This window comes from Phalangium opilio, unplaced genomic scaffold (genome assembly GCF_054372755.1).
Source record: "Phalangium opilio isolate 3A_F unplaced genomic scaffold, DU_Popi_V2 ptg000106l_1, whole genome shotgun sequence".
NCBI lineage: Eukaryota > Metazoa > Arthropoda > Arachnida > Opiliones > Phalangiidae > Phalangium > Phalangium opilio.
In genome coordinates, this window is record NW_028324208.1 from 3796690 (window position 1) to 3818527 (window position 21838).

The window sequence follows — 21838 nt, forward strand, 5'->3', positions numbered from 1 at the left end:
CCAGTTTCCGTGGATGCTCCCAGTTCCTGGACAAATTTCGTTGGGTTTATCGTTACCCGTAGTGTCCTCGTTGGAATGGGGTTCTATTTTTCTGGTGATAACGTTGTCTCTGTGTCGTGTTGCCTTCTCGTTTTGGTAGAAATTAATGCTACGTGATTTCGCCGAGCCTTAGTATTACATATCTTATGAACTTATGACGTTATGTGTTCAGAAATTTACAGTGCCTAATCAGGTCGAGGTAAATTTCAGCCATGGGCGCCTCCGGGTCATAGTACTTGTATTCAACGTCTTATATTCGTATCATCCAATTGTTATTTAAACCACCACAAGGGCCGTATTAAGGCGGGGGTAGAGGGCGCACCTGTCTCAGAGTCCCTGCCAAATTCGGAGCCTTGTATTTATGATATCCCCCTTCCACCATTTACGTCGTGTGTATTTTACATTGCAGTTTTAGATCCAACATTAAAGGTGGACTTCTTTAAAGATCAGTACAGCAAAACGGAACTGAAAAACATAAAAGCTACTGCTCTGAACATCTTTAACGAATACTACTGTTTATAGTAGTACTACTGTTATAGTGACGAGTCGATAATGGATAGCCAGGGAACTTCCGCTGACGCGGACGACCTGTACAGCGTTTATCCAAAACGTTCTCGTAGGAGAGTCAGCGGCACTGAGCTTCTGAAATACTGAAAGGATGAACTGCTTCCTCCTCATACCGACATCGGACAAACTCGAATGGTGGAAGGTATAGCCCCGGTTAAAAGGCAAGTATTGTCGTGGAATAAAATCATAATAATCTGTACCATTACCGGCCAATGAAGGTGTTTACCCCACCGTTAGCAAAATGGTAAGGGATTATTTGTCCATTCAAGGGTCGTCAGTTTCGTCTGAGAGGCATTTTTCTGGTGGTGCTAATCTAATTTCAAAGAAGCGATGGGCTATGAAACAGGACACAATTTCATGTTGCATGTGTTTAAAATCGTTTTGGAAACACGATTATTACTAATTATGTATTACCAATTTGTAAATTAATATGTATGAATTCACTGGATACCTGAGCAATTACTTTGTTTTCACAATATAGGGCAAGGATGAAAGGAACCAAGGAGGCATAATATGTGCAATTTGACTTCGAGGTGCCTTTAAATGCCTTTTTACCTCACTGTATGACTTATGTCATGGAGACTTTCTGTCAAGACCGTGTTTGTGTATGTGTGGGTGTATTTGACTGTGTTTCAATATCCAGTAATCGTAATGTTCGTCATATTAGTCATGTGTTTGATAAAGTGCATGCTATAGTCGTGATTACATTTCTCTTAATTTTTTATCAATTAACGCCGAATATGAATTATCATCACTTTAAATTTGCATGTTGTACAAAAACAATTAAAGAAAGAGAAAAATTTAATGGTAGTAGCTTGTCAATAATGCTAGTTTTATATCTGTGAAGGTAACATTGTAACGACATTATATAATGAGTGGGAAAAAATTCATGGTGGTAGAATTCACCAATACCGACAAAAAAGGCACCAGAGAAAGCGATGTTAAAAATAGAGCGTGGTGGAATGATAGCACCAAAAGTTGTTTTTAGCTTAGTTTTCGATCAAATGAAAAGTTCTGATAAATTCAGAAGCGCCTACTGAAAAATGGAAAAGCTATATAGTACGTAAAATCCTTTATGAAACAGGTAATTCCGTTGCTAGTTTTTATTATTAAACTTGAATTCAAACTTGAAAACTGGCATTTTTTATCTCAGATGGTTTAAAAATGGCCGAGTTTAAGGCGAAAGAAAGTGAAATTCTACCCGATGTAGGAAATGTCTCGGAGGTGGAATTGGGCGCGGTTGTAAATTCCAAACAAAGTACCGTAAACAAAAAAGTTCAAGAGGTAATCCTTTAAACTTCGCTTTTGAATCTTCAGATAGCGCTGATGAAGGCAAATCTTGAAAATCTTTGACCAATATAATATAACTAAACCCTTTCAAAGAAAGTGCACAATTCAACAAGCTTGCCTGAAGCACCAGCTTTTCCATCAAGTAATTTCTGCTAACTATATACTTGTCCTGAATGTGTGCTTACCTGCCTTATAAAATATTAGGCTTGCAGCAGCGAGTAGAGTCGAACACCCCTCCAGCAAGAACCATACAGGAACGGGTAGAATCGAACACCCCGCCAGCAAGAACCACACAGGAAAGGGAAGAATCTAACACCCCACCAGTAAGAGCGCAACACGATCAGGTAGAATCGAACACCCCACCAGTAAGAACGCAACACGATCGGGTAGAATCGAATACTCCACCGTTAAGAACCATTGAGGAATATGAAACATTGCAAGCAAATTCTCAAAGTATTTTTTCCAGTTGTAACTAGAGAAATTCATGTTGAAAGTTTCAAATATATTTTTAGGATCAAGGGAGCCGATTTTGACGCCCTGTAGCACTCCTTCAGTTGAAATACCAACGAATCAACTTTACCAATGTAGGGTATATTTGTTTTAAGTTTATTACAAGAAATTCTGAATATCTGCTCATAATTCTAGTTTTGGAGAAAATTATGAGAGAAGTGCAAAACGTCAAATTTCAAGTTGAATGTAATGCCAGAATGCTGAACAAAATTCTATTAGAAAAAAATCCTCAAAGCTCGAAATTAGATGTTGACCACTTAAATTTGCCTTTAACATCAATAGAAGCTTTAGAAAATCTGGAAGAATTTTTAAACGAAAAAAATAATCAATTAACTCTGGTAAACACTTAAGATAACATTATTGTAAGAAAGGTAAATGTGATACATAAAATGTATTCTAAGGTATTGTATCTAGGAGGCCTAGGGGGCAGAAATGTGAAAGATGGTATAAGGAGGATACTATGTCAGTTGCTGCACGATGACCTCGCCAAAAACTTTAACTGGGCTGGAAACAAAAAAATGGCATTCAAATCTTTAAAGGCCAAAAATGTTATAATAAGTAAGTGTGTGATTGTTTTAAGGGAAGTCTAGTTTAATAAATATGTTTCTATCTGTGACATAAGTGGTGAAGAATCAGGACTATGGGAGTGGGGAGTTTGATATAATTCTCAAATTGTGGCTCTAGTTTTATTACCTATCCTAATTACGCCAACGTCTAGCCACCCTCCTAACTTGAATTTTTATATTTAAAGAGAATAAATTTCACTAAGTAAACATTTTCTGAAATAATGTTCTCTCTTAAATTAAGGTTCTGTTAGAACAAATCAAATGTTCAAAAATGTTCCAGAGAATGTCATCGACTACACTATTAAAGAGTGGTTAAAACAAGCGCCGAGCAGAATTGCGCAAAGAACGAAGACAAAAAAAATCAAGAAATAATTCAAGAAACTGAATCATTTAGTTGTTAAATGACAATTAGGGCGCTTGTTTTTTATTTTTAAATACAGTGTGAATTTGAAAAGGCCAAAGTAAAGAGAAAAATTTCATTCACTGAAATGTTGTGAGAAATATGTGTACAGACAGTTAAAAAAGTCCTTGCGCGTTGCAGTTTTCGCACATATTTTACTATATTTCAAAAACTATTCAAGCTAGCGCTCTGGAAAAAAGTGCGTTATAAAAGTTTTGCATTTCTCTTTCATATTTTACCCGATTCACAGTTGTCCTTTGCATACTTATACCGGAAACCGGAAATGTCAAAATTATCAACTTTGAAAATATTGGATTCTCGAGGATATAAATGCGATTTTCGGATTCCTTGGGGTGATTCATATTTGAAAAGTTTTCACCAAATTCAATTCGGATGAATAGGTCACGAGTAATCAGCCTTTATTCAAAATCTGGCAACTTCGATTTAAATGGCGATAATTCATAATCGAGTATCGAATCTTTGTCGTAATAATGCTTGTTAGATGTTATGGCACTTTATGCATATATAAATGATTGGTCTTGTGGCGCGATACTTTGAAACAATTCAGACGCTCATTAAAGGGATGGTGAAGTGGAAAATTAAGTAATTTTTTATTGATTCTTCTATAAGACCAATCTGCATAGTGAATTATCCAGGAAATAACAACGAACGATTTTTATACGTCAATTAGTTTGAAATTTCATGGATAATTTTAAATAAGGATCTCCGACCAATCGCGTAGCGCCCTGCATTTTTATCAACAATTTTCTCTTGGCACGCTTCGTGTTGAATAAATTTATCGCGGGACTTGAAAAAATTTGCGTGATGTGACAATTGTGGCGCGAGACATGAAGCGTGCCACGAGAATTTTGTTAACAAAAAGACACGGCGTTACGCGATTGGTCGGAGTTCCTTTTTTGAAATTATTCTTAAAATCTTAACCTAATTTGAATATTAAAATCAATGAGAGGTATTTCCTGAATTTTTCGTTATGCATACTGGTCTCATGATTAGTAGAAGAATCCATAAAAACACTTTAATTTCCGCTTCCCGCTCCCTTTAAGAGAAAACTCGCGTCTTTTGAAGAGGAGAAGAGGTTTGAAAATATTGTTATTTGGGCCATGATATCATAATATTTAGAACTCATATTAATTACGTCTAGGTCTTCAGCCCGACTCATTGCAGCCTAGTGAAAATCTCATTCATGATGGCATATGCGCCGCACGAGATCCCTTCAAATAGACTTAGTCGACTATTCCATACATGAAACAACTTCAGAGGAGAGGGCTTCTATGCTAGGAACGTTCCCTACGCGATTGAGCTTCTCTAAACGGAGCCTGAGGTTGACTACAGCCTTCCGCGTTTATCGCAAATGTGAGGCCAGGGATAGATTTAATTTTAGAAGAGGGAATAGAGTAGAGTAATAGTAAAGGGAAAAGGAGAGTTGACCATAATGGGGAGGTGGTTTTTGGTCGTATATGCTATAGGGAGTGCATGTTAATTTTCCTTCGACGGTGATTTCTCTGAATATCTCCTCGGCTATCGAAGAGTGGTTCACCGCAGACCGATATCAGTGACACCCTGCGAGGGGGTGTGATAAGACGCCGAAGTTTAGGAGTGTTTCAACGGCGGATTAGAAATCAAGAATATCGTCCATTCCAAATGCCCTGCAGAGCTTATCGGTGTTCAAGTTCTGTGTTTATCTTTTGAAATAGAGGTAATGGGGGGAAAAGGCTGATATTTTATTATCTGTAACCATAATAGGAAGGCAGTTCTAAGTCTTGGGTGTTTTGCGACATCCATGCTAATTTTAATTCAATGGACATCCCCGAATATATCCCCTGGTAATTGAAGAGTGGTTCATGTATTTCATATGATAAGACGCTGGGGCTTTGGTAATTTTAGTATATAGGCTTAAGTATTCAGGCGATCATATTCTTCGCGTGAGTAACCACTTTTCAGAGAGAAGTAACCATAGAGACCGTGAAAAGCACCTAATTACTATGTTATAAATAGGCAAAGTATGGAGATTTCGACGACAACGGTTATATATTTAGGTCCATATACATATCTGTATGTATAAGGGGGGGATTGAGTGGTAAGTTTTTAAGAGGTGGTTGAAACAAACCAAGGTATATAAGGTTTTGACGATGAGTGAATAAAGTATTCAGACGATCATATTCTCCGCGTGAGTAACCACTTTTCAGAGAGAAGTAACCATAGAGACCGTGAAAAGCACCTAATTACGATGTTATTAATAGGCAAAGTATGGAGATTTCGACGGCAAAGACATGCGCTCTCGAAGCTAGCTTCCTGCAAGCTAATGGCAGGGACATAATAAAGGAATTGGCGTACTACATCGTGGAAACGGGTGAGAATGGGGTCTTCACTTTCAAACCACCATTTCAGTACAGCGAGCTCAACTTCAAAGACAGGCGATTGAATGGATGGATCGCTCGTAATATAGGAGGGTTGTTTTGGTGCGATGGCGAATATAATTACAAGGACTTCGAAAATATAATATGAGGTCTTGTGCAAAAGGCAAATGCGTTTTGGACGAAGGGACTTGAGAAGTCAATCTTTCTATCGAGATATTCAGGTTGTGAAGTGGGAAATGCTGAATCTCTAGGCTGCCCAAAATTAACGCGAGAACCACTCGAGCAACTCGAACCAGAGTTTGAACTATGTAAATTCCATAAACATAACACTCCGTGTTGCTCCATTAAAGCTTATAAATTAAATTTGTGGCTTAAAAATCAAAGTGTTTGTATATAAATAATAAAAATTCAATCCAAACTGATAACCGATCTTTCAATTTTAGGATAAAAGCTTACAAATTTAATACAAGTGTTTTTCCATATTTCTAGAAAGCTCTCCATAGAGTACTTCAGTTATTTATGGTTTGGAGAGGATTTTTATTTAAAAAAAATTCAATCCAAACTGATAACCAATTTCTCAATTTTAGGATAAAAATCTTACGAATTTAATAAAAGTGTTTTTCCATATAGTACTTCAGTTATTGATGGTTTGGAGAGGATTTTTATTCTGTATAAAACGGTTGGATTAGATAGAAAATATCATTCTCTCATCAACACATTCTCATCGCAACTATGGATTCTACGACGTCTATCCCAACCATATGCAGTCTGCTGTATACAGCCACCCTAGGATTGATAACCCCGAAGGTAGAACTAACATTCAGAGTTTTTACTATAATAATTCGCAAATGCCATCAGCGATGACATAACGGTATCTTCCCTGACGAGGGGACCAGTCAAATCAGAGTGAATCTCCACTATCATGCGAACCTGGAGAACGTTCGGACTAACGGACTAAAAGGAAGTCAAAAATTTATATCGGTATGATTTTATTTATTATTACTAGCCTCGTAAGGTACTCTAAAATTACAATTGAGTTTATATGTAAATATACCTTCAGGTCAAAAAAATCGACATCCCAGTCGAGGGTGAAATAGAAGTAGTAGACATCCTGAGCTCTCTGGGGATCGAAGTCAATACCTCCATGCAGGGTTTTCCAATTCCACGCTCCAATCAGTTGTCTATCCCAACGGCGATACCAATCACCCACCAGGAACCTATTCCGACAACGTCACCGACTCTGGGCCACGCACAACTGCAGACGGGTAACAACAACCCTCAAACGTTTTCCAGGGTTGCCCTACCAGAAACACCCTAATCTAACCTCCTAAAAAGATCTAAAGCGACGAGCAAGGTCGGATCCAAAAAGAGGGGTAGGAAAACTAAACCGGTCATCGAGACGGATGCTTTAAAAGATTTACTCACCCTAGAGCAGATCTGTCAGGAGATCATGGACGACCCCGAGGTGGATTAAAAAAAAATAATAAAATAAGAAACTGTTACGAAAAAAAATAATTTGCAATAAACCAGTAATTAAAGTTAGACGTGTGTTTTCATCTCTTGATTCCACCGTTTAGATTCTATCTCTCGAGTATCTTCGGAGTTTCAAGTTTACTGATAAGCGCTGGGTGGTATATAAACCCGCCCAGAGTTTTGTATTTTATTATGAACTATAACCTAGTTAACTAGTTAGTACTTCATAAAATATGTTTCCGTGTGAGGTATGCGGCTTCGAATTTTAGAGAAAAGATACGTTAACGAGACATGTTCGAGAACAAAATGAGGGTGTCAAATACACTTGTGATACGGGCGGGAAAGGTTTCGCCCGTAAACTACGTTTAACACGACATTCTCGGACTTCACATTAGTTGTTTCTGTTTTTCCCCTCTTACTTGCAGGAATCACAGAATTTAAATCAGATCTTGATGTACTGGGACATACAGTTGAATGTCCTTTTTTGAACGAAGATAATGTTGCACGTGTTGGTCTTGGACATACATTCGGATGTCCTTTTTTGAGCGGAGATATTTCATGATTTTCACTTTCATCCAGTGTTGATTTAAAGGCCTTTTTCCTCGAGCCCCGAGGTTTTCGTTTAACATTTTCTTTCAGCGACGGGTCTTTGGTTTAGAATTTACCAACTAATTGAGATAAAATTGCCATTTTAAAAAATAGGTTGGCTTTTTCGTGTTCCGTGTTGAAAAAAAGGTTCATTTGGATTGATCCTGTTGATTTTAAAATCAACATTGGTCCATACGCAAAAGTCTGCATAATTTCTGCTAGTGACAAATAATTGAGCCTGTACTTGAGAATAATTCATGTGATTAGTCTTTAACTTGAATTGGCAATCTAAACAGAATTGGTTTTTTTCCAACCCGGCCCGATAAGATTTATCTTTTAACGAATGAGGGCATTTAACTTCAATTAATCCGCGACCGCAACACTCACAGCTGACAAACCCGTCTGGCGATGCTCCAAGATGAGGATAATCAACATTCAGGTAAAGACCAGCTGATTCATACTTAAAGTATACATGTTTTTCTTTCATAATGCGTTGGTACTAGTTGATCATGGTCTTTTCATGTGTCTTCCCCCATCGTGTGGCCTCGTTCTCAAAGGTGTTGGCGTTTGGGTAACAAATATTATTTATCAAGGAAATTGATGGATTTTGCGGGTTTGTGTGGCAGGATTGATACAAATTTGAAGCGGTAATTCTTCCTTCTCGGAATTTATGCCATATTTTACTGTTGGCCTTAAGTTTGGTCTCCCTTTCTACTTTTTCAGCTTCAGCTAGTGTGAATTGAATGTTTATTGTTTGACAGTAGTTAGTAAGTTCCGAAAGAGGCAGCCCTACTTTGGATTCGTCAAACAATTCCGTCAGAACCATGGGATAGTTTTTAGTCAAACATATTGGAATGTATGGTTGCTGATATTTACGATGAACCCTAAAATACGCACTATGTACACCATGTTTGTGTAGCTTTTCAGCTAGCTTACTATGGCTCTCAGCTGACGCTTTTGGCACAATGGTTTGCACCAAGATGCATGATTTTGGTTTTGGAGGTTCAATGTTTTTTTCTAAAACTAAATCCGCCTTCCTCTTTTGACTTAATGCAGAGTCTACGTTCATGTCACTGACAGGAACATACCTCACCTTCTTTTGTTGTTGGCACAACCCATTCCGCCTTTTCTCCTGTGACAATCTTCTTTTCAAATAACTCAACACCATAACTGATATAAAATAACAGAGACGCTATGTGTAAGCATGATTCGTCAAGGCCTGCGATACACGTACAATGCCCAGACTTTATAATACCATTAAGGTCTGTAATAACCCAAGGCTTTAAGGGTGTCTCATTCATTCGTTGGGAATGCATCACCCATCAATAAAGCCCTATAGTTAACAGTTGTATAGGCTATAGTTCTGTTAGATTTGTAGAAATACTTACAGTCGCTTTGACAAGAACTACGGTTTGGAACTGTTTAACTAAAACATCTCTAACGAATCGACTTAAAGAGTAAGTAAAGACATTTTCCTGGAAAGGTTAATTCCTTCATTTTTGGTAAATATTAAGTGAAAAATGTTCATTTCTAAAGTTTAATAAAAATCTGACGAGCGGTTATTGAATTATAATGAAAACAAAACGAGATTTAGAAAAGGCTCCTTTTGTAAACATTGAACACGTGCAATATAGATCTGACGTCAAGAGAGGTGGCTCCGTTATTGGCTGGTATAATGCATTGGTTTGTTATGGGAAGGCGTGTCTAATTCAGTCCCTCTAAGATAATATTTCTGTCTACCGCGGCTAGTGAAAAACTCCCAGACCGCTTCGTTTTCCTACTAAACCTCAAAGGAGACTGGTTGCACTGGCACTCTAGCACTATCAGTAGGAGGCGAGATACTAACTGGTGGGAAAATATGGAAAGAAAAGTACCAATTTTACTACTATCAGAGCGGTCTAAAGCCCTAAGCTATGACGTCAGTCAGCAGAGACAAATTCAATTCTATTTGGCGGCAATTTTAGCACCTCTTTTTTTATCAATATTTGAAGTTAATTTTTAAATATTTAGAGGTGGATTTTTGGTCAAAATTTATTTTATTCTGAATGAGGACGATGAAATCTATAGAAATGTATGATTTCTATAGAAATATAAGAGGTAGTCAAAATGTCTTTACTTACTCTTTAAAAAGTTGTTATACGCGCCCAAGTTCTTAAAATTTCTTAGGCATTCTTTCGTAATTGGGGATATTCCATCAATTAGATAATTATATATATCCCCATAGCTTATCTTTGGAAGAAGCAAAAGAGAATTTACATCACCATCTGGTTTTACAGCTTTAAAGTCTTTCGATTTAAGTACATATGGGTCAATATTGCTGATGAATGAAATTTTATCTTTATATCTCTTCTTTACGTGTAGCTCAAGTTCATTAAAATAAGCCGAGTAACCGTCAGTAGCCATCCTTCTAACCACGCATTTAACTATAAATCCTTAATAGATTTCGAAAATTTAACTTCAAAATGGCGGCTGATAAAAATTACGAAGAGGGAAAACCAAGAACGAAATAATGGAGTACAGTAACAAGTCCATTAGCTTACATAAAGTGTTTTTGGATTTCGGGTATAAGCAGACGACAAAAATTCTTCCCCCTCATCGAAATTACGTTATTGGATAACCGCTGCGTCGTTTACCAAGTAAAGTGTAAAACATGTTTGTGAAACACAACAAACGTTAAAAAATTGGTTCTCAGGGCATAAGCAATGCATTAAAAAAATTTTATAAAGAAAACGGTATAGCGGTCCTTGGTTGGGAGTCGAAAGGTCACGAAATATATTTCAAATATCCAAAAATTCTTTATCGGGAAAAATACTGGCGAAAAAGAAAATTCATTGAAGGTATATTCATTAAAAAATCAGGAAAATTAAATTTAAATCAAGGTTGTGCTGAAGCAAAATATTGGGTGGTCATAGACGACAAACATTTAATTCAAGAGAGGGCGTGACAATTTTATTAGTATTTACTTGGGCTTCGGAAAAGTTTAATATTTATAGTCATTTATGAGACCGTAAGGGCTTTTTGCTGAATTTCACCACCTTTTTTGTTGGTGCCAACAATTCATCGGCGGATCTCTTGGGCTGTGGTGCTCCGTGGGTTTTCTTGTGGAGTTAAAAAATCACATTTATCAAGAAAGTGATAAAATGTATGAAAATCTATTATTCTAAATGGATAATTGCATACCTTAATAAACATGCTTCGTTACTGCCCCAGTCCTGTCCGTAACATGGCCATGATACGTGTAGTGATCTTGAATATTGCGGATTCCAATGCCCCTCTCAGAAAATTTAGAGGCAAATCTATTGACCAACACTCTGGGCAAAGATTTCACGAATTGTCCGACATCCTCGTCTCCCGAAGCATTATTTGAGGTGTAACCGCGACTCTTTCCCTAACTCAGGAATCACACGATTTCGTAATGAAAATTAAACATATTTATTACTTAATAACATTACTCCGATAAATACATTACTACAGAAACAAAAATCTGGTTAAAAATTTATAAACCCCTTAATTCTGAAACCGGTCTTCCTTTAACTACTACGGCAGCTCCTGCTTAACTGCCTTGATTCCCGGGTTACATTTCAATTTATCCTCTCTGGTCCCCGGGGCTTAGCCAATCCCCGCTCTTGAACAGACGACGTATTTAGATTCTGCCGGTAGATACTGGAGCGCCGTCTGGTGGTGATTTCTTGTAACCATTAAATCCTCCCCCACTGTGACGAGTAAGCAGGGGGCCCGGGTGAAAGGGGACCGGTAGATTAACGCCGCTGCGACTAACTGTAATATATACAAAAAGAGAAACACAACCCAGACCCTGGAACAAAATACCAAAACACGGATAGTCCACAGAAAGGATTATATATATAAGCCTTTACCTGCCTTCTTCATTTGTTGTTTATGGGGGTGGGGTGGGGTGTTCGACGTCTTACGAGAGGGGTTAAGATGCAAGACAAACACCTACCTCTTTTCACTTATGATTCAACTTCGCTTACGCTAGACAAGATTTTAGAATGCAATCAGTTGTGGAGAGTTAAGGCCTTTTAACGGGAACGAGGGGCTCAAAATTTCTGAATCAAAAGTGACCGCGTTTGATGGTATGTGTCAATTGAGAGTCAAAATAGATTCTAATCCAATTTTTAATATTCAACATAGAATTCAGTCTTGTTCATAAATTTTCACAAACTTTTATAGGGCTAAAAATTAGAAATTAAACAAAAAAAATCAAACTCATATCTAAGAGAGGTTTGCAATTTATAACCTCTATGGAATGTCTCCTTTAAGTTTCAAATTTAAATTTTAGGGGTGTTTAGGTTAAAATCGTGCAGTTATGCACTAAAATAATAATGTTCAAAAATAGAAAGTTAAAGATTTTTTTAAAAAATGAATCAATCCGTCAACCATAATCTAAGTTCTTTAACCATAGTTTCAAGTCAGTCTATCAAAATAGTTTTAAGTTTTTAATTTCTTACGTTGCTCCTCTTCCATATTCTTCTTAAGGGTTCTTTCTCCCTCTTCTCGATTCAAGGGTTAATTATTATTATTATTTTTTCTTCGATCGCGATTTATGGTTTAATTATTTTCTTTTCTTTTAATATTTCACGCACTCGCGCTCCTTCTCTCCTTAGGGGTTAAAAATAAAATCTCCGATTCTCTCCCGAAAAATGAAGGATTCAAATTGATGAAAAATAAAGGTATCAAAATGAATAAAATAAAAGTATCGATTTAAAATAAGATCTCCGTACTTCTAAGGATTTCTTAAGGATGAGCCGACAGGGTTTCGTTAATAAGTTCAGGTATCGACTGAGGGTTGGACGGGAGGGACTTCGTATATATAACTTCTAGTTTCTCGCAAGGATCTCTGGGACAATGACGTTAGTTGATTGACTTCGGTTTGGCGAATAGTGGACCATATTTATTAGGTAGCCGGGCGGATTCATGTTATCAACGAACAGGCAAAACTTTTAAATCTGGGACCAAATGGGGATTGGTCAGTTTAAGAGTTAAAAAAATGTTCTAGATGTTTGTCGGGCCAGGTACCAGGACAGTGACTCAAGGTCTTGTTGTTTGGGGTCTAAATCAGCGTGACATTTCTCTGGGTTCTTGGAAAGTACTTTAGTTTCTAGGTATTTCATTTTGCACTATGGATATAGGGGTATAGGATCGTTCTAGAAAGTTCTGTGTCAAAAAACCTATCAGTTTTTTAAAGGGATAGGTTTAAATTTAAAGGGCTAGTAATATATTTATAATGTAAATTTAAGGTATTTCGTTATTAATTTAATGATTAATTGTAAATTTAATTCGATTTTTGGGTTAAGATGGTTATAATCCCCCTCAACCTCTACGCATCAGGTCACCAGGCACAGGCTCGGCAAAACGGTGGGCCAAAAAGATGGGGAAGAATGTTTCAGCGACGCCACTACCTCCTCCAAACTCCGAGTCGCCATGGAGGGATGCCCAACCGCCACCACCTTCGTCGCCGTCGGAGTTGCCAATGTCACCTCCACCGCTCGACCCCATGCCTTCTGATCCGCCAACACCATCAAGAAGTGCGCCTATGTGCGAGAGGACGCTCGGCATGGGCGCATCGATATATTTCTGCGATGCGTTTCAAGAGGAAGTTACGATCGACAAACTATTGTCTGAGTTTGAGAGGCTTTACGAGGAAGTGAACCGGAGACTTCCTCGTAAAGTTTTCTACGTATGTGAAAACCGGAACTTTTTAAATTACTCCTATGGAGCAACATCCCATAAGAGTTTAGTAGAGTGGACTAAAAGCCTGCGGAACTTAAAAGAAAAAGTGGAGAAGCGGTGGTGAATTTGTATCGGGATGGGAGGGATAGTGTTGGGTGGCATTCCGACGATGAATATGGAGTGCATTCAACTATCGCCTCCCTATCTTTCGGCGCTGAAAAGAAATTTCAGATGCGACCGAAAGGCGAATCTTGGGCAACCATTTCGGTTGTTTTAAGAAACGGTTCCCTTCTTTTAATGAGGGGTTTGAATTGTCAAAAAGATTGGGAGCATTCCGTTACCAAGGATTTCAACCGCTCATTAAAAGAAAGGATAAATGTTACTTTTAGATACACGGGGGACATAAGGCGTGGATACGCGAAGGAAAATACCTCATGCGTGTGATTTTTTATAATAATAGGCTGTAATAATATGTCTATATATATATATTTAGTTAAATAAATGAGAAAGTATTAAATTCGAATATTTATTATTTAAATTCAAAGTATTATTTACAGGATGAATTACATACACTTAGAGAAACCATTTGCTTACAGAATTGAAAACTTAAGTGCAGTTATTAAAAATATTAAACATCTAATTTAACGAATAAGTTAAATAAAGTCTGCGAAATAATTATTGGCGAAATAATGATTCGAACCGTTGGATCTCATATGATAATGAACTTCGTAAAACATTAAACTATGGGTGTTATCATACAGACACTCGGCTAACTTGCAAATATACATGGCCTTGAACATATAATGCATGGCCGTGTCGTATTTATCCCTATAGTTTTTTTCTAACTGCTTTGTTAGTTTTATAAACCATAAACATGAACCTATGAGAGCTAGGTTTAGAACTCTTAAGTACCGGTAGGGACAATGAAATTCGTATCATCCGTAGTAAAAGGTGCGAAATTTACATTTTTCCTCGTTGTAGGGGTGACAACTCCCTAATATGCAAATATTAGGGTTGGGCATTCCGTACATTTTGTGGGGTGAGAGATGTACATAATGCGCATAGATAGAATCGCCCTCGAATTCTTTCAATTTGAAATAGAGTTCTATTATTTATAATACATGGAAACTGTCTAGCAAACATGTCGATTAATGTCCCTGGTGGGGGTTGGGCGGAGACAGTAACTTGTACATCGCTAAGTGCTTCAAACCTAAATTTATGTAACGGGCATTAACGTATTGCAATGTGTAATATTCGCCACAATCGTATAAATTAAAGACTTCATTGGGTATTATTATTATTTTTTTATTATTATTAATTTATTGATGCATATGCTGATTACATAAATTATATTATTTATAATTCATCGTCCCTGCTACATGAGTAACAAAGTGCTCGTGCGTAGCAGGGGCCGTACTTGTATGAGTAGAAGTAAGCAAGGAAATTAAGGAAATGGAAAACATAAATTAAGCACTTAGGCGTAAATAGTTACAAATTACAAATCAAACATTTCATATAGCTTAAAGTATCCAGTGTTCATTATCCATGTAATAATGTTTTTTTATAGGTCGTTAGATTACTATTTTGTTTTATATTGGTATCTAGGTTATTATATAGTTTAGGCCCTAAGTAGGTACAATGTCTTTGTCCGATGGTTTTATTCTTAATCTTGGCTAAGAGATTACCAGCTCGAACAAATCGCGTATCATAGGTTGTTGTTGGTAAGAATATTTCTTTGTTTTTGTAAGTGTATAATAGTATATTTTTAGCGTAAAGTTGTCTAACAGAAAAGACTTTAAAATTGTCATATAATAGATATCTCGAGTAAAGATTATTTTTTCTGAGACATATTCTTATCATTTTTCTTTGTATTATTTCTAAGGGCTCGATTACATTATGATACGTGCCACCCCAACCGATTTGTCCGTATGTTATTATTGATTGAACTAGGGCAAAGTAGACAGTTCTAAGCCATTTCAATGACAAGAAATTTCTTAATTCCCGAAATTTCCTTAAGCAAAATCTTAGTCTATTAATAATGTTATTATGTGGTGTTGCCATTTTAGGTTTTCATCAATGGTGACTCCTAGATATTTTATTGTATTTACTCTTTCTAGTCTCTGACATTTATCATCACAGTTAAGACAGTTGATTTTATCATGAATTAGTAGTTGATAATCTAGGTCATCCAATTTTCGTGATGAGAAGCAAATATATTTAGTTTTTTTTATATTAAAAGTTAGTAAGTTTTTGCTTAAGTTTGTGTATATTTTATTTATTGCGCACTGGGATTTTAAATATACTTCACGCCAGCTTATTCCTTCAATAAGTAATGTCGTGTCGTCAGCGAAAGATATAAGCTTGCCATCGAATTTAAGATCACACAAGTCATTTATATAAATTAAAAAGAGGATTGGGCCTATAACGGTCCCTTGTGGGATTCCAAAAGTCATAGTGAGGGAATTACTATATGTATTATTAATTTTGACTACTGTTGTTCGTTTGTTTAGGTAGCTTCTAAACCAATTTAAGGCGGTTCCTCGTATACCTGCCAGTTCTAATTTTTTAATTAATATCGCGTGTGATACAGTATCAAAAGCTTTTTTGAGGTCTAAGAATACTGCTATTGATTTTTTATTCGTGTCTACGTTATTGTATAAGTTTTTGGTAATTTGGTAGATCGCATCATCGGTGCCCATTTTATGTCTAAAACCAAATTGGTTATCTGAGAAATAGTTATACTTCTCTAGAAAACCAGTTAATTGGCTTTTTATGATTTTTTCAAAAATTTTTGATACATTACTTAATAATGAAATTGGTCTATAATTTTCTAATTCGAGTTTACTTGCTGTCTTATGTATGGGTATTATTGTAGCTTTCTTAAAGATATCGGGAAAAATGCCTGTGCTTAGAGAAAGGTTTACTAAATATACTATTGGGTCAATGATGCTATCTTTCAGTATTTTTATGCTTTTGATGTCTATATCATCGTGTCCCCTTGAGTTCGAATTTTTAAGTGAGTTGATTGCATTTTCGATATCTCTTGTAATGACTGGACTAAAAAAAAGACTATTTGAAATTTTTTTGGCATTATTAAATACATTAGAGCCATCCGTCTTTGTCATAATTTCATGTGCTAATTTAGGTCCTATCTGTGAGAAATACTCGTTAAAGATGTTGGATACTTGGTCGGATTCTTTTTCAACAGTATATGTTTGTCCGTTATAGTTAATTGATTTTATTTCCGCCTTTGGTTTCCCTTTGTTTGTAGAGTAATTAATGATATTCCAGGTTGTCTTCGGGTCACCATCAGAATTATCAATTTTTAACCTAAAGTAGTTATACTTTACATTTCTTATAAGCGATGTTAGTTTATTCCTATAAGTAATATAGTACTTCTTCAAGTTTGTATTGAAGGGTTCTTTTCGCAATCGTTTTGCTAGTTTGTCTCTTTTTCTTAAAGATATTATAAGGTCAGTGGTTATCCATGGTTTTAGTTTTCGTGTCTTATGAGTATCTTTAATAATTTGTTTTTTAGTTGCTAATTTTATGTGATCTTTTAAAGTTTGTATAAATATTTCAGTAGCTATATTTCAGTCCTTTTGAGTTAATACAGAGTTCCAGCTTTCGTTTTTAATGGATGTTTTTAACATTTCAAAATCTATCAAATGTATATATTGTTTTTCTTTGGGGTTGTTCGAATTGGTATTTTTTCTATTCATAGGGATATTGATGAATACAGCCGAATGGTCTGTAATCTGAGTTTCATCGACCGCTGATATAATATCAGCTTTATGTTTACTTTTAAAGAAAATATGGTCAATGCAGGTTTTTGATAATGGAGTTGTTCGAGTTGGAATATTGATACATGAGATAAAACCGCACTCATACATTAAATCTAGATAATCGCTAACTATGCTATCATTTTTATCTAAAATATCTAGGTTAATATCTCCAGTCCATATGATATTGCCTACGTTAGTTAGGTCAGGTAATTTATTTGATAGGTCGCTCATAAAATCTACTTTGTCATTACTTGGGGATCTATAACAGCCGATTATTTTGTAACATTCTCCATTTTTCAGTTTCAATTCGAGAGCTTTAACAGTTGCAGCATCAATATCGATGTCATTTTCAGAGTATTGGATGTTTTCTTTGATATAGATTGCTATACCGTCATTTTTATTTCGGTATTTGTTATTGCAAATCATATTATAACCAACAATGGAATAATCTTTATGGTTAATTATATTGAAAGTCTCAGTTAAGATAATAACATCTAGCAAAAAGGTTAATGATTCTAAATATACTAGAAATTCATCGAAATGTTTGTTTAAGCTTCTTATATTTAAGTGTAAAATGTTTAGTCCATTAGCATGAAGGTTATTTGAACAGAGCATTAGGTTTTCTTCATTAAGAGATTTTATATTAATATTAGTAGTATATAAATTTTCTTCGTTGGATCTTATCATTAATTTCTATAATTTTTAATACACTTTGTATGTAACGTATGTTTTTTTTTTAAAGTTTTTTAATTTCGTCTAACGTTCTAATTTTTAATGCAGGAGAGTTATCTTGTTTAGGTAAGAAAAGTTTCCCGTCAGCTATCCAAACATATTTATAGTTCTTGTTTTTAGCCATTAATTTTAGTTCATAAAGTAGTTTTTTATTGGTTGGTGTTAGTTGTTCGTTTATGTATACGTTGTTACTTTTTAATGATTTATCAATATCATTTGATTTTAAATTTTTCTGAATTTTTCCTTGTTTTATCCAGTTATCGCGTATCTTCTTATTTACAAAGGTCACTCGTATTAGTGGAATTTGATTTAATCTTGGTACTCTATATACTTCTGTAACGTCTTTATCTTCAAAAGATAGGCCTAATACCTTAGCTAGTGATCCTAGAATTGTGGACAAATGTTCATTCTTCGTGTGTTCAATGCCAGCTATTTCTAGACTAGATTTTAAGGATTCTTGTTTGATTTCGTTCATTAGCATATCATGGTCTTGTATTTTCGAGCTAAGAGAGTTAGTTTGGTCTTTCAAATCTATGTTATCCTTTTTAATATCCCCTAGGTCATTGGTAACAGATATTAAGTTGTTTTGAAAGACGTCAATCATATCTGAACAGAATTTCACCGAGGTTTCTATATCGTCTAGTTTCTTCTCTATAATCGCTATCTTGCTAATCTTTTGCTCAATAATGTCTATTTTATTGACTTTACTTTCAATGTCGGCTATTTTGTCTACTTTCTTCTCAATTTCGTCTATCTTGTTCATTTTTTTATGAATGTCTCTTACTTGTTGCATCAGGGTCTTGAAGTCTCGACTAGTTTCTGTATCTTCATTTGATTCGTCGTCGTTGAATCCAGATCCTCTTCTAGGTGGTGGTTTACAAAATTCACATTTCCATGATGTTTTACGCGCACCTAATTTTCGTAGGTTTTCTTCCGTTTTGATATTAGTACAGATTAAGTGAAAATATTCTTTACATGTTGAACAAGTGACGATATCTTTCGCGTTATCCTGGAATTTTTCAGAACACTTTTTACACTGCGACATAATGACGGCTTAAGCTTATGGGGTTTATTACTAAATCCCCCGTTTCTGAATCTATAGTACGTTCGGCTCTGTTATCCTTATCCTGTCCGATGGCTTCGAATTCCCTAATTCTTCTTAAGTTTTTTCGTCTTACGGTAGATTCCACAATGATGGGATAATTCTTTCTCGGATCCACATTGCACCGAATAGAGTTGGAAAACTCGTTCTGTGTATTACTTGTTTCAAAGGACGCTAAAGGGTCGACCCTGTTGTGGTAGAAAACCATATCCATAAATACGGGCGAAATTAACTATTATAAATATATGAAAATATTTATACTTACATTTTTCAAATCTGGATAGGTACTTCAAGGAAGGATGTAGAATGCCTTATCTTTAAACCGTCCTCGTCTTTTATACTTCACTGACGTCATAGCAGGATTGTGAGAAAAATGTTTGATTCGCTGACGCCATAAGAAGAAAAATGCTGTATGCGCCATGTTTGGCTCATTGACGCCATATTTGCAGGTGCTATCTGGCACTGTCTGACGTCAGTGTGCCAAATTCGGTACTTTCTATCTACTGATGACGACCTTGCCAACCCAAAACCGCCAAAACAAAGCCTTTTTTCTATATTATCATTATATCTCGAAACCGCGGCACTGGATGGCGCGATCTACAGGGTACTGGCAAGAGGTTTGATTTCTATGGTAACGTAGAACTTGGGTAAACGTTTTACTAGGATGTGATCCCCACTTTTTCAACCCACCCCGATCACCTGTTGTGGGAGTTCACATCACAGCTAGCTACGATTTCTACTCTTCAAAACGACTCCGTACCCCATTCTCCTTGGCCCGGTGATGGAGAATTTCAAATAACGAGTGACGCAAATTCAATTATAAGTAATAATTATTTGATGAATGATTAGATGCTCACCTATTCTCTTCAATGACGTTACTAATGAAGATCCCAACAAATAAATTAACTAGTGAAGAACTCTACCAGCAAGTGCTGAACAAGCAAAAAAAGAAATACGGCAGCGAGAAACGGCGCGAGGCTAAAAGGAGACTCAAGCGAGTACCCACTTCGCCTCTTACCGGATAACCAGCACCCATTTTGCCTGCCACTGGATCGCCAACATCTTCTCGCCTGCCACCGGATCGCCAGCCTCCATTTTGCCTGCCACCGGCTCTCGAACAACTACGCCTGCCACCGGATTGCCAACACCCATTTCGCCGGCCACCGGATTGCCAACACCCATTTCGCCTGCCACCGGATTACCAACACCCATTTCGCCTGCCACCGGATTACCAACACCCATTTCGCCTGCCACCGGATTACCAACACCCATTTCGCATGCCACCGCATCGCCAGCACCCATTTCGCCTGCCACCACATCGCCAACATCTTCTACGCCTGCCACCGCATCGCCAGCACCCATTTTGTCTGCCAACGGATCGTTAACATCTTATTTTCCTGCCACCAGATCGCGAACTTCTTATTTTACTGCCACCGGAATGCCAGCCCCCATTTTGCCTGCCAACGGATCGCCAACATCTTCCTCGCCTGCCAACGGATCGCACACATCTTCCTCGCCTGCCAACGGATCGCACACATCTTCCTCGCCTGCCAACGGATCGCACACATCTTCCTCGCCTGCCAACGGATCGCACACATCTTCCTCGCCTGCCAACGGATCGCACACATCTTCCTCGCCTGCCAACAGATCGCACACATCTTCCTCGCCTGCCAACGGATCGCCAACATCTTCCTCGCCTGCCAACGGATCGTCAACATCTTCCTCGCCTGCCAACGGATCGCCAACATCTTCCTCGCCTGCCAACGGATCGCCAACATCTTCCTCGCCTGCCACCGCATCGCCAGCCCCCATTTTGCCTGCCACCGGATCACCAACATCTTCGCCTGCCACCGCATCGCCAGCCCCCATTTTGCCTGCCACCGGATCGCCAGCCCCCATTTTGCCTGCCACCGGATTGCCAGCACCCATTTTGCCTGCCACCGGATCGCCAGCACCCATTTTGCCTGCCACCGGATCGCCAACATCTTCCTCGCCCGCCATCGCATCGCCAACATCTTCCTCGCCCGCCATCAAATCGCCAACATCTTCCTCGCCCGCCATCGCATCGCCAACATCTTCCTCGCCCGCCATCGCATCGCCAACATCTTCCTCGCCCGCCATCGCATCGCCAACATCTTCCTCGCCCGCCATCGCATCGCCAACATCTTCCTCGCCCGCCATCGCATCGCCAACATCTTCCTCGCCCGCCATCGCATCGCCAACATCTTCCTCGCCCGCCATCGCATCGCCAGCACCCATTTCGCCAGCCACCGGATCGCCAACATCTTATTTTCCTGCCACCGGAATGCCAGCCCCCATTTTGCCTGCCACCGCATCGCCAACATCTTCTACGCCTGCCAACAGATCGCCAGCACCCATTTCGCCCGCCACCGGATCGCCAACATCTTCCTCGCCCGCCATCGCATCGCCAGCACCCATTTCGCCTGCCACCGGATCGCCAACATCTTATTTTCCTGCCACCGGAATGCCAGCCACCATTTTGCCTGCCAACGGGTCGCCAGCACCCATTTTGCCTGCCACCGGATCGCCAGCACCCATTTCGCCTGCCACCGGATCGCCAGCACTCATTTCGCCTACCACCGGATCGCCAACATCTTCGCCTGCCACCGCATCGGCAACATATTCTACGCCTGCCACCGGATCGCCACCACCCATTTTGCCTGCCACCGGATCGCTAACACCCATTTCGCCTGCCA

The 21838-nt window shown here is 38.0% G+C and overlaps 1 protein-coding gene and 1 long non-coding RNA gene across 2 annotated transcripts; both read left to right on the forward strand.

Annotated features, from left to right (window-relative positions):
- Positions 1–591: 591 nt before the first annotated feature.
- Positions 592–2850, forward strand: LOC149624232 (uncharacterized). Its single transcript, XM_089852259.1, has 7 exons — positions 592–655; positions 1760–1890; positions 1990–2038; positions 2101–2349; positions 2409–2480; positions 2542–2744; positions 2821–2850. Exons 1-7 carry the CDS (start codon positions 592–594, stop codon positions 2827–2829), a joined length of 777 nt encoding a protein of 258 aa, XP_089708385.1. The 3' UTR covers positions 2830–2850.
- A 3553-nt stretch (positions 2851–6403) lies between these two features.
- On the forward strand, positions 6404–7292 carry LOC149624233 (uncharacterized). Its single transcript, XR_016374637.1, has 2 exons — positions 6404–6731; positions 6811–7292. It is a non-coding gene; the product is annotated as an uncharacterized LOC149624233 (long non-coding RNA).
- Positions 7293–21838: the final 14546 nt, after the last annotated feature.